This window comes from Mastomys coucha, unplaced genomic scaffold (assembly GCF_008632895.1).
Source record: "Mastomys coucha isolate ucsf_1 unplaced genomic scaffold, UCSF_Mcou_1 pScaffold5, whole genome shotgun sequence".
NCBI classification, from domain to species: domain Eukaryota; kingdom Metazoa; phylum Chordata; class Mammalia; order Rodentia; family Muridae; genus Mastomys; species Mastomys coucha.
Window position 1 is genome coordinate 78,823,429 of NW_022196911.1, and position 12,525 is coordinate 78,835,953.

Consider the following 12,525-nt stretch of genomic DNA (forward strand, 5'->3'; position numbering starts at 1 on the left):
ATTTCCTGGATGTTTTGGGTTAGGAGCTTTTTGCTTTTTGCATTTTCCTTGACTGTTGTGTCAATGTTGTCTAAGGTGTCTTCTGCCCCTGAGATTCTCTCTTCTATCTCTTGTATTCTGTTGGTGTATTCTGTGGCTCTTAATTTCTTTCTTAGGTTTTGTATCTCCAGGGTTGTCTCTCTTTCTGATTTCTTTATTGTTTCTATTTCCATTTTTAGATTCTGGATGGTTTTGCTCATTTCCTTCACCTGTTTGATTGTGTTTTCCTGTAGTTCTTTAAGGGATTTTTGTGTTTCTTCTTTAAGAGGTTCTAGCTCTTTAGCTGTGTTCTCCTGTATTTCTTTGAGGGTGCAATTTATGTCTTTCTTAAGGTCCTGTATCATCATCATGATAAGTGATTTTAGATCTGAATCTTGCTTTTCCAGTGTGATGGTGTGTCTAGGACTTGCTATGGTGGGAGAATTGGGTTCTGATGATGGCAAGTGACCGTGGTTTGTGTTGTTTATTTTGTTAAGCTTCCCCCCCACCCCCGCCATCTGGTAACTCTAGTGCTACTTGCCCTTGCTAAATCTGATTGGAGCCTGTCCTTCCTGTGATTCTGGTTGTGTCAGAACTCCTCAGAGTCAAGCTGTCTCTGTGATCCTGTGATTCTGGGATCCTTTGATCCTGGGCTTGTTAGATCACCTAGGAGTGTGGCTCTCTCTGTGTGTTGTGGGACTGGCTACAGAGCTTACACCCAAGGTCTGCTCAGAACACTAACCCTGACAGACTGGAAGGAACCCTAGTCATTGGACTGGCGCAGTTCCTGTTTGCCTGGTCCCACTGCTCCCAGTTACTCCCAGTGTTGGGACAGTTGTTGGTTCCTGATCACCTCTGATCCTGAGTGTGTCAGAGCGCCTGGGAGTGGAGCTTCCTCTGGGTGCTGTGGGACTGGCTGCAGAGCTTGCGCCCAAGGTCTGCTCTGAACCCCAGCCCAGACAGACCGGAAGGAACCCTGCAAACTCTCTTGTAGTCAGAAACAGGTAAGCACCAGGAGGTCCCATTCTAGCAGCTCCTGGGAATGGTTTCGCTTGTAACACAAACATTAGTTCAGGAAGCTTTTCGACTACTCTCTAGTTTGTAAAGCAATTCTGCCTTGTGTGGTACTGCTCTTAGAGTTTAACTATGTTTACAGATAGGAATAGTGTTTGACTACTATCTCTAACTCTGGAGATACCCTGTCTGATAAGGCAGCTTCTTTGTGGGAATCAGTAGGCAGTAATGTCTGACCTTTATTGCTAGTTCTAGGGACTCCCTGTCTGCTAAGGCAGCTGCCCTTGTAAAAATTCCAAGCTAATAACAGCTAGGAAATCAATTAGGATCATTGAAACACTGTGGAGGCCAGGAAACAATGTTAAATCTCAGTTTTGTCTATAACGAAATATTTCTTAGGGCACTTTTATGCCTGAATAAAGAAAGCACGCATATCTCTCCACAGACTTTAGCAAAGACCAATCTGAGTTAGGAGATGCCAACGACTGACTGAATACCCAGGAGGCACAAACTCCCTTTGAAGTCTTATATAACGCCTCTTGTCCATGATCAGGCTTTTAACCCTGATACTGTAGACCTTACTGGGGTAGACAAGTGGGCGCCACAAAACTGTACCTCAGTTTCTTGTCCCAGGGTCCAAAACCAAACACTTTCCTCACAAGATTTCCAGATTTCCTTTGGATTTCTGGGGACCTTTCTAAAGGTGGATTGATTGAGATTCAGATTCAATTCTTCAGAGAGAACTTTAGTTTTGAAGCAGTGTAACCTGACTGTGGTATTTCTGTCACCTCATCTCTCATTAAATAATATGCCTGCGGTAGGCCTTTGCTGGCCGGCCACATTGACGACAGAATACCGCTGAGACTTCTTCTCTCGACGGTTTACTCAGGAAATTTTCTTTTGTGTTAACAGTTCTTTTAGGTATCCAAGTGTTACAGCTCTCTTAGGTTCCTAGGTGTTATGGCTCTTTTAGGTGTTAAGGCTCTTCCCTCCTCCCAGGTGCCACAGTTCCTCCTGCCTCCGTGGAATCGCGCTTCTTGCTTCTAAGTGCTACAGCAGCTGCTGCTCTTGCTAGTCACTGCTGCTCTTCTTCTGTGGAGTCTCCGCTGCTCCTGCTTCTGTGTAGTCCCCGTTGCTCTTGCCGCTGCTCTTGCTTAGGTGGAGTGGCATGGAATGGCTGCTGCTCTTTCTTCTGTGGAGTGGCTTGGAATGCCCTGACTGCCTGGAGAGCGCCCCTTATATACCCATGCCCAAGCCCTTGTGGTTCTCCTGGATTGGTTCCCTGGCAATCGCCTCATTAGCATACACCTGCTTGGGAGGGGCTTGGTAGCATGCACCAGCTCGGGTTTGGCGCATGATTGGTTAGCATACACTCTGTGGATGAGACCACAGAGAGAGGTGCAGTGTGGTGGCCTGTGGCATTCTACAATCATATTTTTGACACAAGGGGTTGGGAGTCTCCATGGTGTCGTCTTTGCTCTGACTCAGAAAGGGTGGGGGTGGGGTTGTCAGTGGGCTGGTTATCAGTCACAAGACAGGAGAAAGCATTGGTGATTAAATAGTAATTAGGTCTTATCTGGGCCACCTGGCTTCAAGGTCTTAGACTCAGAGCCCCGGTAGTAAGGCCTTACCCTGGATCTTTGGCCTGTAACACAAGATGAGAAGGCAACAAAGGAGCTGGTTCCTGGGAACATGAACTCAGCTGGACCCTGCCAGCAGATGGAGAACTTGTTCCTGAGGTGGCTGAACTTAGACAACTGTCTCCTTACAAATGCTCTCCTGGCTGGCTTCTTTCTCAAGCCTGGGCGCTGCACTTTGTATTTCATTGAAAAGTTCCAAAGTTTGCTGCAGTTCTAATTGCTGACCTTTGGAGTCCATCTTAGTCAGGGTTTCTATTCCTGCACTAATTGAGAAAATGCCCCATAGCTGGATCTCATGGAGCCACTTCCCCAAAAGCTCCCTTCTCTGTGATAGCTCTAGCCTGGTCAAGTTGACACACAAAAACAGCCAGTATAATTGACCCTTGTCAACTTGACACACAAACACATCACTATTAAGCCTCAACCCTTACTTTCTTATTTATCCTCAAGATCTAAATGACTTTAAAAGTCCCACAGTCTTTACATATTAAAAGTTCAATCCATTTAAAATGTCCAATATCTTTTAAAATTCAAAGTCTCTTAACTGTGGGCTCCACTAAAATACTTTCTTCCTTCAAGAGGGAATTGTGCACAGTCACAATCAAAAGTAAAAATCAAACTCCAACACTCGAATGTCTGGGATCCACTAACAATCTTCTGGGCTCCTCTAAGGGCTTAGATCACTTCTCCAGCTCTGCCCTTTGTAGCACACATCTTGTCTTCTAGGCTCCAGAAGCCTGTACTCCACTGCTGCTGCTTTCTTGGTGGTCATTCATGGTACTGGCATCTCCAAAACACTGCTGTCTTCCGCTGTAACTAGGCTTCACCAATAGCCTCTCATAGGCTCTCTTCACGTGCCAAGCCTCAACATCTTTGCATGACTCCTTCAGTCCTGGGCTATCAATTGCAACTTAGGCTGCACCTTTACCAATGGCCTTTCATGGCCTCTCACAGTGCTGAGCCTCAGCTGCTCTTCATAACCCCTTCATGCTGTCAAAACCAGTACCACCTGGGTGACTCTTACACATACCAAGTCCTGCTGCAGCACTAGGTACAACCTTGGCTATCTCTGGAACAGAGCCTCTTTGTGCTCTCAGAAAACAAGCCCCAGAAGATGTCCCCTCAGTGATGCTGGTCTCTTCTTAATCACTGCTAATTTCTTAGCTCCAGCTAACCATCATCAATAGTCCCAGTAACACAAAGGTTTGCTTTAGTGGTTCTGGTATTTTGTTATTTACAGCTGATTCTTCAGCCCCAGCTAACCAAAATCACAGAATCTTCACAATCAAAACAACATGGCCCTGATAAGAATCTTTAATCTTCCCTCTGAAATTTCACAAGCCAGACCTCCACCTTCTGCACTGTTCTCAACATGATCTTCCAAGCTGCTATACAACATCCCACAGAGTTCTTAACAACCAATGGCTCTTCCAACTCAAAGTTCCAAAGTCATTCCTCAGTCTTCCCCAAAACATTGTCAGGTTGTCACAGGAATACCCTACGATGTTGGTACCAATTTATCTTAGTCAGGGTTCCTATTCCTGCACAAACATCATGACCAAGAAGCAAGTTGGGGAGGAAAGGGTTTATTCAGTTTACTCCCACATTGCTGTTTATCACAAAAGGAAGTCAGGACTGGAACTGAAGCAGGTTAGGAAGCAGCAGCTGATGCAGAATCCATGGTGGCATGTTTCTTACTTGTTTGCTTCCCCTGGCTAGCTCAGCCTGCTCTCTTATAGAACTCAAGACTTCCAACCCAGGGATGACACCAGCCACAAGGGGCCCTACCCCCTTGATCACTAATTGAGAAAATGCCCCACAGCTGGATCTCATGGAGCCACTTCTCTAACTAAAGCTCCCTTCTCTGTGATAATTGTTGTGATCATAAAAAGAGAAAGAGCTATAAGAATATGTTCTGGAGAGGTGTGCAGGAAGGCCGTGCCTAGGCGGGCCCATGTGGAGGCATCCCTTCCCCCTGAGGGACCAGACACATGTAGTATAGAATAGAGTTTATTTAGGACATGGGGAGGGGAGTTAGGAGGGTAGCAGAGACAGAGAAAGGCAGAGAGAAAGGAGAGAAGTAGAAATGGCCATGATCACATGGAAAGAGAGGGGAAGGGAATGGGGAGAGAGGGGGAATAAAGGGGCAAGAAGCAAGGGGGAGAGGCAGTAGTAAGAAATCGAGGAGGGGGCAAGCAGCCCCTCTTATAGGACCAGGCCTACCTGGCCGTTGCCAGGTAACCATGGGGAGAAGCCTACCTGGCTGCTGCCAAGTATCTGTGGGGGTGGAGTTTATACAGAATGCTACAATAACTAGCCTGTGTCAAGTTGACACACAAAACCAGCCAGTACAGAGTTGAATTCCTTTTCACTGATTTTGGAACTGTACTGGAGCTCTGAAGAAGGACTGGGAGGAGAAGCTAGGAGGAGGGAGGAGAGCGGAGAGGGGAAAGAAAGAAGAGAAGACAACTGGAAAGCTAGCAGGCACACAGTGCATGGGCGCTGGACTCTCGGCCCAGGCGCTGCCTCTATCCAGATGCTGCTCCCCCATTTTTCTTACCCTTCTTCTTTTCCTCCTCATATCCCTTAAAGCCCTGGTTGTTGGCTTGCCCTGGCTTCTGACTAGTCTTGTGACATTCTTTAGGAATGGGAGGGTACAGTCCTGAGCATGAGGCTGTGGCTTGGAATACCAGAGGAGGGTGACTCATTGGACACAATTGGCTAAGCCACTAGCAACTTCCTCTTCCACCTCCTTATACCCAAGCACAAAGGCAGATTTTTTTTTTTTTTTTGGTTGTTGTTCAGTTTCTGGGTATTGATGCAAATATTCTCCTTTAAGTTTTGCATGTTTCCCCCAACCCTTGCCACCTCCAGAAACCTCCTGCACTTTATTTCTTAAATTAGAGAGTAAAGAAGAGATTCTAAAGGTGTCTGAGTCAGTTTCCTCAGAGCTGGCCTGGTGGTGACAGACAGTGAAGCAGCCCACATGGAAGAGCCCTGTTCTGGACCCTTAGGCTGGAGGGACAGTGGAGTTCTGGGCTGTACTTCTTCCAGCAGGCAGTCTGGATTGGAATGGGGCCATGCTCTCAGTACAGAGATTCACAGCAGAGAAGCCCCAGTGAGCTGAACATTTCAGCCCTTTGTACTCCCAAGCCTGTGGTTTGGGGGTGTGGGGGTGGGAAGCCAGGTGTGAAAACGTAACAAAGAGCTCTTGTTCTCTTACTTTTGTTCTTCACTTGCCTTCTTGTTCCAGCTTTGTTCCCTCCCCCTCTTCCCCCATTCCCCGCCCCCAAGTGCTCATAGCTGGCCTCCTCTACTCTCTTTCTCTGCCTCTACTGCCCTCTTAACTTCCCTCCCCATGCCAGAATAAATTCTATTCTATACTAAAAAAGAAAATGTAACAAAGAAACTGAATATTGTGTTCGGTTCATATATACTCAGAAACAGAGTCAGTTTGTTTTTTTTTTAAGTTCATAAGTCAGTAATTTATTTTTTCTACAAGATAAAAATTATATATTAAGACTAACATACTACTAAAATATGCAGTTAAATTGTAATAAAAATTAACATCCTTGGAAGTTTAAAATGCAAGCTGACAATATTTCTTTGTATATATATTATTGGATATTTTATTTATTTACATAACATATCCCCTTTCTGGTTTCCCCTCCCTCGCTTCCCCCCCCCCAAATCCCTATCCTGTTGTTCCCCCTCTTCCCAGAATCAGTTTCTTAAGGCTGGTTTTTGATGTAACAAGATAGGGAGGTGTTACTGTAACAAAGTGGCAGGAGAGGGGCACTGGTTTAGCATAGCCCTGGGAATCTCATAGAGAGATTTCCCAGAGGGCTCTAGGAATCTGCTGTCAGGGAGGATCCTCCTTCCCTGCCCGGGAGTGCTGTACCTTTCTTAAGCCCTGGACTGGAGGGACTCTAGAGGCAGTAACAGGGACACTGCTCTTTTGAGCAAAGGGACTGACTATCTTGCTGCTTTCCGGACTACGTGAAGCAGTTAAGAGATGAAAAGATCTGATTGGTCCGTCCAATGTGAGCTTTGTGTTTCGTTCTGAGTGGTTCCTCCCTGCCTGCTCTAAAAAGGAATTTCACTTCCTCGGAGATCACACGCAGTTCTGGGATTTTCAGTGTACCACCGGAGCCAAGATAGGATCGATCTGCTCAATGCTTTAATGCAGCAAAGAACGAAGAACTCAGGTGGTTTTAGAGGTGAACACACAACCAGGGCTGCGGTTAGAACTCTTCCAAGTGCCAAAGCCCACCGGCGAAGACATCTGCTGACCAGAACTTGGCTCCAGACAGAGGGTCTTTCTCAAGTGACACTAGCCTGCCTCACCAAGGGGGCTAACTGCTGGCATGGGCATTGGACTTCAGGCAGCTGAGCAAAGCAACCACAGAGCTCACAGGTACGTGACCACAGAATGTCCCACCCCTAGTGCCTTTTCTGTCCCTCACTATCAGCCCCAAGTACAGTCTAGTTGCTCTGGGACGATATGGGGGTCATCAGCACAACCCACCTCTCTCAGGAACCTTGGTTAGTTTCTGTCTCTAAGAGGAATCTTGGCTCCTTGGAGCCTTGGTAGCCCATTTTAACAAAGTGTTAACAAACTGGCAGTGAAGGGGGCGGGCACCTGGTGAGCTGTGGGAGAGGGCAAATGCCTGTGTTTTCTTGGGTTGGGGGAGGGCTTAAGAGTCCAGGGAGAGAGCTCAGTCAGTTTCTTCTTGGTCTGAGCCTGAACTATAGAGACAGAGGGCAGCAGGATAAGAATGCAAGCCAGGCGTTGGGTACTTTTTGGCAGATCTGTGACATGGTGTATCCCTGAAAAAAATATGTCGTGCACCAGGTCTAGCAAAAGAGGTTTATTCAGGAGAGGAGAGTGAAAGATGCCTCAGAGGTGAAACATGAAGGAGAGAGAAGGGCAGACAGGCAGAGAGAGACATGCAGACAGAGGGAAATGGAGGCCCACGGGAGCTAAGGCTGAGAGAAAAGAGGGCAGAGGAGGAGGAGAGAAGAGGAGAGGGGAGAGGGGGGGATAGAGGGAGAGAGAGTGGGGGAGAGAGAGAGGTAGCAGAGAGAAAAGAGGGCAGAGAGAGAGAGGGGAGAGGGAGAGAGAGAGATGGAGAGAAAGAGAGAGATCTGTGGTGAGTGGGGCCCCATTATCCACAGCAGGCACCTGACACAGTTGGCAGCCTCTAGTCCCTCCTCTCTGGAGGATGTGAGATCAGACTCCTGCTGGTCCCCAGAGCCCCTTGAGGGTTTTCCCCACCTAACCCTGTAGGAGGATGAGTAAATGTATCCTACAGACAGGGAGGAAGTGGAACTGTATTCAAGATGAAAAAACAAGGCCAGGTGCACTAAGAGCCCTGAAAAGCTTATAATGTTCTCAACCAACTGCGAAGCACTTTCAGAGGCCTGCAAAGAATTCTCCATCTGGCCTGATTCTCCAAGAGGCTGCTACTGCTCCTGCCTCTGTGTTTACCTGCCAATCTGCAGTGCCTGCCTCTGGAGGACAGCTAACAAGACACTTTAAATTCCAGACCAAAGTCTCTGAGAATTTTCTCCAGTCAACACTAGAATTTTGGGGGAGAGGGGGGGAAGGTGGATGGGAGTCTGAATGGTAAAGCAGACCTAAAACTGCAGGGTGGTTAATGAGTTTCCACGCCTGGGTTTGTAGCCCACCCAGCTTTTTTTTTTTTTAAGGAACAAATCTCAGATACGTGCCTAAAAGATGCACATTTTAAACGCTCAACAATTTTCCCTAGCCACGGGTATACGAGTGCACTGGCCCGTATCCCAGGCTAGCCCACAGCTCCTGTAACTGTGACTGTGCTATAGACCTGGGATTTCTGAATTTCCCAGGGCTGGGGGTGTCATGACATTGTTCCTTTGTACTTTGGTGTGCTGATGTGGTGCTGGCTGAGAAGAGGACCTGGCTCAGGAGGAAGAACAGAGACTGCTCAGGAGAGCATGGAAGCGGGTGGGATTGCAGCTTCCCACAGGGCAGAAGTGAAAGGACTTTTGAAAGCTTGCTTTTGGTTGCTGGGTTTGAACAAGGAAAAAAAAAAGGTGGTGGCTTAACAGTGATGTATTCGGGTCAGACTGACGATTGCTGACATTTTAAAATCTATTACTTCGGTTTCTACCCTGTCTTGATCATTCAGTTTCGGGATAAAAGACCTACGCAACTTTCATTATTTGCAATAAGCCTTATACAGCACAAGAGCTGGGCAGATACCTCCCTCTATGCTATTAGAATCTACTTTCCTATCGGTAACCCCGAGTTATTACTTACTGTTTCATCTGGGCTCCTCTTAAAACCAACTGGCTAGCCTTCAGCACCACATTTTTATGAGCTCATCTGACCCATGGCAGCTTCTTCCTCACTTTCTTCCTGGTTCTCCTCTCAGGCCCCGAGCCCGAAAATGCTAAAACCTGCCTGCGTCCCTTTTGGCCAGCTATTGGCTGCTGACATCTTTATTCACCAATCAGAAATAAATTGGAGGCAAGGTCACATGCTGTCACTTGGGTCTCTGCGCAGACTCTCGTCTCTGGGGCACCCAGATCTTGAGGATCCAATATTAGTACCAGAGTGCAAGCAGCATCAGGCCAGCCCACTACAACTAACAAGCAGTTGGTTATGTGAACTGACACAAACTATAATCGGTCAACTCAGGGGAAAAACCTTGATGAAGAAAATGCCTTTGTAAGACTGGGCTGCAGGCATGTCTGTAGGACATTTTCTTAGTGATTAATGGAAGGGGGCCCAACCCACTGTAGGTTGTGCCATCCCCTGGGTTGGTGGTCCTGGGTTCTGGACGAAACCAGACTAAGCAGCACTCCTCGATAACCTCTGCATCCGCTTCTGCCTTTTGACCCTGTTTGAGTTCCTATTCTGACTTCCTTCAATGATGAAGTATGATGTGGAAGTGTAAGCCAAATGAACTCTTTCCTCCTCTTTGGTCATGGTTTCATTATAGGAATAATAACCATAACTAAGACACCAAGTCAACTTATGAAAATAGAATTTAATTTGCTTTAGGGTTTTAGAGAGTTGGAGTCCGTGGTGACAGAAGGGCTGAGAGCTCACATCTTGACTCAGAGAGAGAGAGAGCTAACAGGGAATGGGTGAGTCTCTTAAAACTTCAAAGACTATTCCCAGTGAAACACCTTCTCCAACAAGGCCACACCTGCTATATTGTTCCCAAACATTTCCATCAACTGGGGACAATTGTTCAAATATATGAGTCTATGGGGGCCATTCTCATGCAAAAGCCACCGACAGGAAACTACAGTTCATGCTTCAGCAATCCGTGTGCTGGGAAAGTAGGTGGACACCAGCATCTATGGCTCTCAGTGGAGTTTCCAGGCGGAGACAGAGGCTTGCTCCTGTGGGGTCTGTAGAGCAAATGGACTCATATCTGGGCAGTCCTCCTAAGATAGAAAAAGGTATTGGAATTAAGGAATAATAATTATTTGTAACATGTTTGGAGTTTGGAGGACAGAGGTCAATGTCAGATGTCTTTGTATTGTTCTTCAGCTTATTTACAATCATAATTATCATTCATAATTTGAAACTGGGAGAAGGGTTAAGAGCACTGGCTGCTCTTCTGGAGCACCAGGATTCACTTGCCAGTACCAACATGCAGGCAAAACACCAATAGACATAAAATAAGCTTGTCTAAATCATTGCATAACTAAAGCCGAAGGCACAGAAAAGACCAATACAGATTCCACTTAGGATTTATTGAAAGAAGACTGAATACAATATATATATATATATATATATATATACATACATATATATGTATATATGTATGTATATATATATATTAAAGATTTATTTATGTGAGTACATAGCTGTCTTCAGACACACCAGAAGAGGGCATCAGATCTCATTACAGATGGTTGTGAGCCACCATGTGATTGCTAGAAATTGATCTCAGGACCTCTGGAAGAACAGTCAGTGCTCTTAACCTCTGAGCCATCTCTCCAGCACTGACTGAATAACAATATTAAGGATAAGAAAAGAGATGAGCAAAGATTAAAATGTGATTGAACATTTGAACAGGCTCAACTATACCTGTAACATTAATTACATCTAAAAACTGATAGACATAAAAGTTCTGCTAATAAGTGCAAAGTCTGTGAAAAAAAAAAAAAAACCAACCATGTCTCCACCTGCACCTCGACTGAGCCCGTGGAGCATGTGAACCGAGGACTGTGCTGTTCGTCTCACCGTACAGGAGATGCTCTCTCCTGCTTAGCTCTCATATCTAACGGCTCTGTCTATTTTCCAGGAATGACATTCAGCTGGAAAATGCAAAGGCTGCTGGGAAAATGGGCATCACTGTTGATCTGGAAGCCAAATATGCTAAGCTGGGTCTAAATCTAGGAGCAATCACACTCGGAGAGATGGAGAGAAAGAAAATGAAGAATTCTCCCCTCAGGAAAAAGGAGAATGAAAACATCTCTCTAGCTGTATGTGCTCTCCTGAACTCTGGAGGTGGAGCAATCAAGGTTAAAATTGAAAATGAAGGTTATAGTCTCACTAAGGATGGCCTGGGACTAGATGTGGAAGCGTCTCTTTGTAAATGTCTACCGTTTGTCCAGTGGCACCTGGACTTCATGGAGAGCGAAGGCTACCTTTATATCCACGTGAAATCGTGGAGTCGGGAAATCTTTGGACTGTCTATTGGCACCCTGAGAACCAATTTGTATGTAAGGAGCATGTCGTCCTCCTCACAAGTGAGTGCCGCAGCTGCTCTGGAATTTCTCCAGGACCTGAAGGAAACTGGAGGGAGACCCTGTGTCAGACCGGAGTTGCCTGCAAGCAGAGCCTGCCCTGGAGTAGAAGAAGAATGGCACCTGGAGGATTTGGCTGCTGCCTTTTTTAACAAGACGGAATTTCAGTACAAGGAACCTTTCCACTTTACCAGATCCACATATGTTGAAGTGACATCGCTTAAAGTGAAATGCCTGCGAAAATGCATCAAAGTGCTCCTCCCTCAAACTGTGTCTGCTTTCGCTAACACGAATGGGGGATATTTGTTCATTGGTTTGGATGGCAAAACCCAGCAAATTATTGGCTTTGAAGCAGAGAAGAGCGACCTTGTGCATCTAGAGAGTGAAATAGAGAAGTGCATCCGACAGCTGCCTGTCACTCACTTCTGTGAGGAGAAGGAGAAGATCAAGTACACGTGCAAATTCATTGAAGTACACAAACCCGGAGCCAAGTGTGCATATGTGTGTGCGCTCAGAGTGGAGAGATTCTGCTGTGCAGTGTTCGCTGCAGAGCCCGAATCCTGGCACGTGGAAGACGGCTGTGTGAAGAGGTTTACCGCAGAGGAGTGGGTGAAGCGCCAGATGGATGCTCCAGCTGGTGGACTGGGGGAGGGGTTTTGCCTGCCTGCTTCATTCTCAGTCGAATGATACATTTTGGACATGCAGTCTACTGGTTGCTCTATTATTTGCAAGCTGGCGATTCTCAGCCGATCTAGTCAGGTCTTATATATACAGAGTTTCATTTGCGTGACTCTTTTCCAGAGCTTAAACTATTAGGGCCAAACAGATTTCTTTGACATAAAATTTTTAGTATTCGATTCTATTAAAACTAAAGCTTAATTTCTAAATTCTTTTATTCTCATTTCAAAAGATTTCATTTGGTTTCTAGCTAGTCCTAAAGGTATATATTCATTGAGTTTTCAAATTATTAAACGCTACTTTATAGTCTCTTCTCTTACATAAGGCTAGGTTCATGCTAATAGCTAATTGTGTTGAGACAGGGTCTCTCTGTGTAGACCAGGCTGCCCTGTGGCTCGTGAATCTGCCTTCCCCTGCCTCC

The 12,525-nt window shown here is 46.1% G+C and overlaps 1 protein-coding gene across 1 annotated transcript; it reads left to right on the top strand.

Moving 5' to 3' along the window:
• The first annotated feature begins 6,726 nt into the window (after nt 1–6,726).
• Nucleotides 6,727–12,319, top strand: LOC116076972 (schlafen family member 12-like). Its single transcript, XM_031351121.1, has 2 exons — nt 6,727–7,089; nt 10,982–12,319. The coding sequence occupies exons 1-2, from the start codon at nt 7,040–7,042 to the stop codon at nt 12,111–12,113; spliced, it is 1,182 nt and encodes a 393-aa protein (XP_031206981.1). The 5' UTR covers nt 6,727–7,039; the 3' UTR covers nt 12,114–12,319.
• Nucleotides 12,320–12,525: the final 206 nt, after the last annotated feature.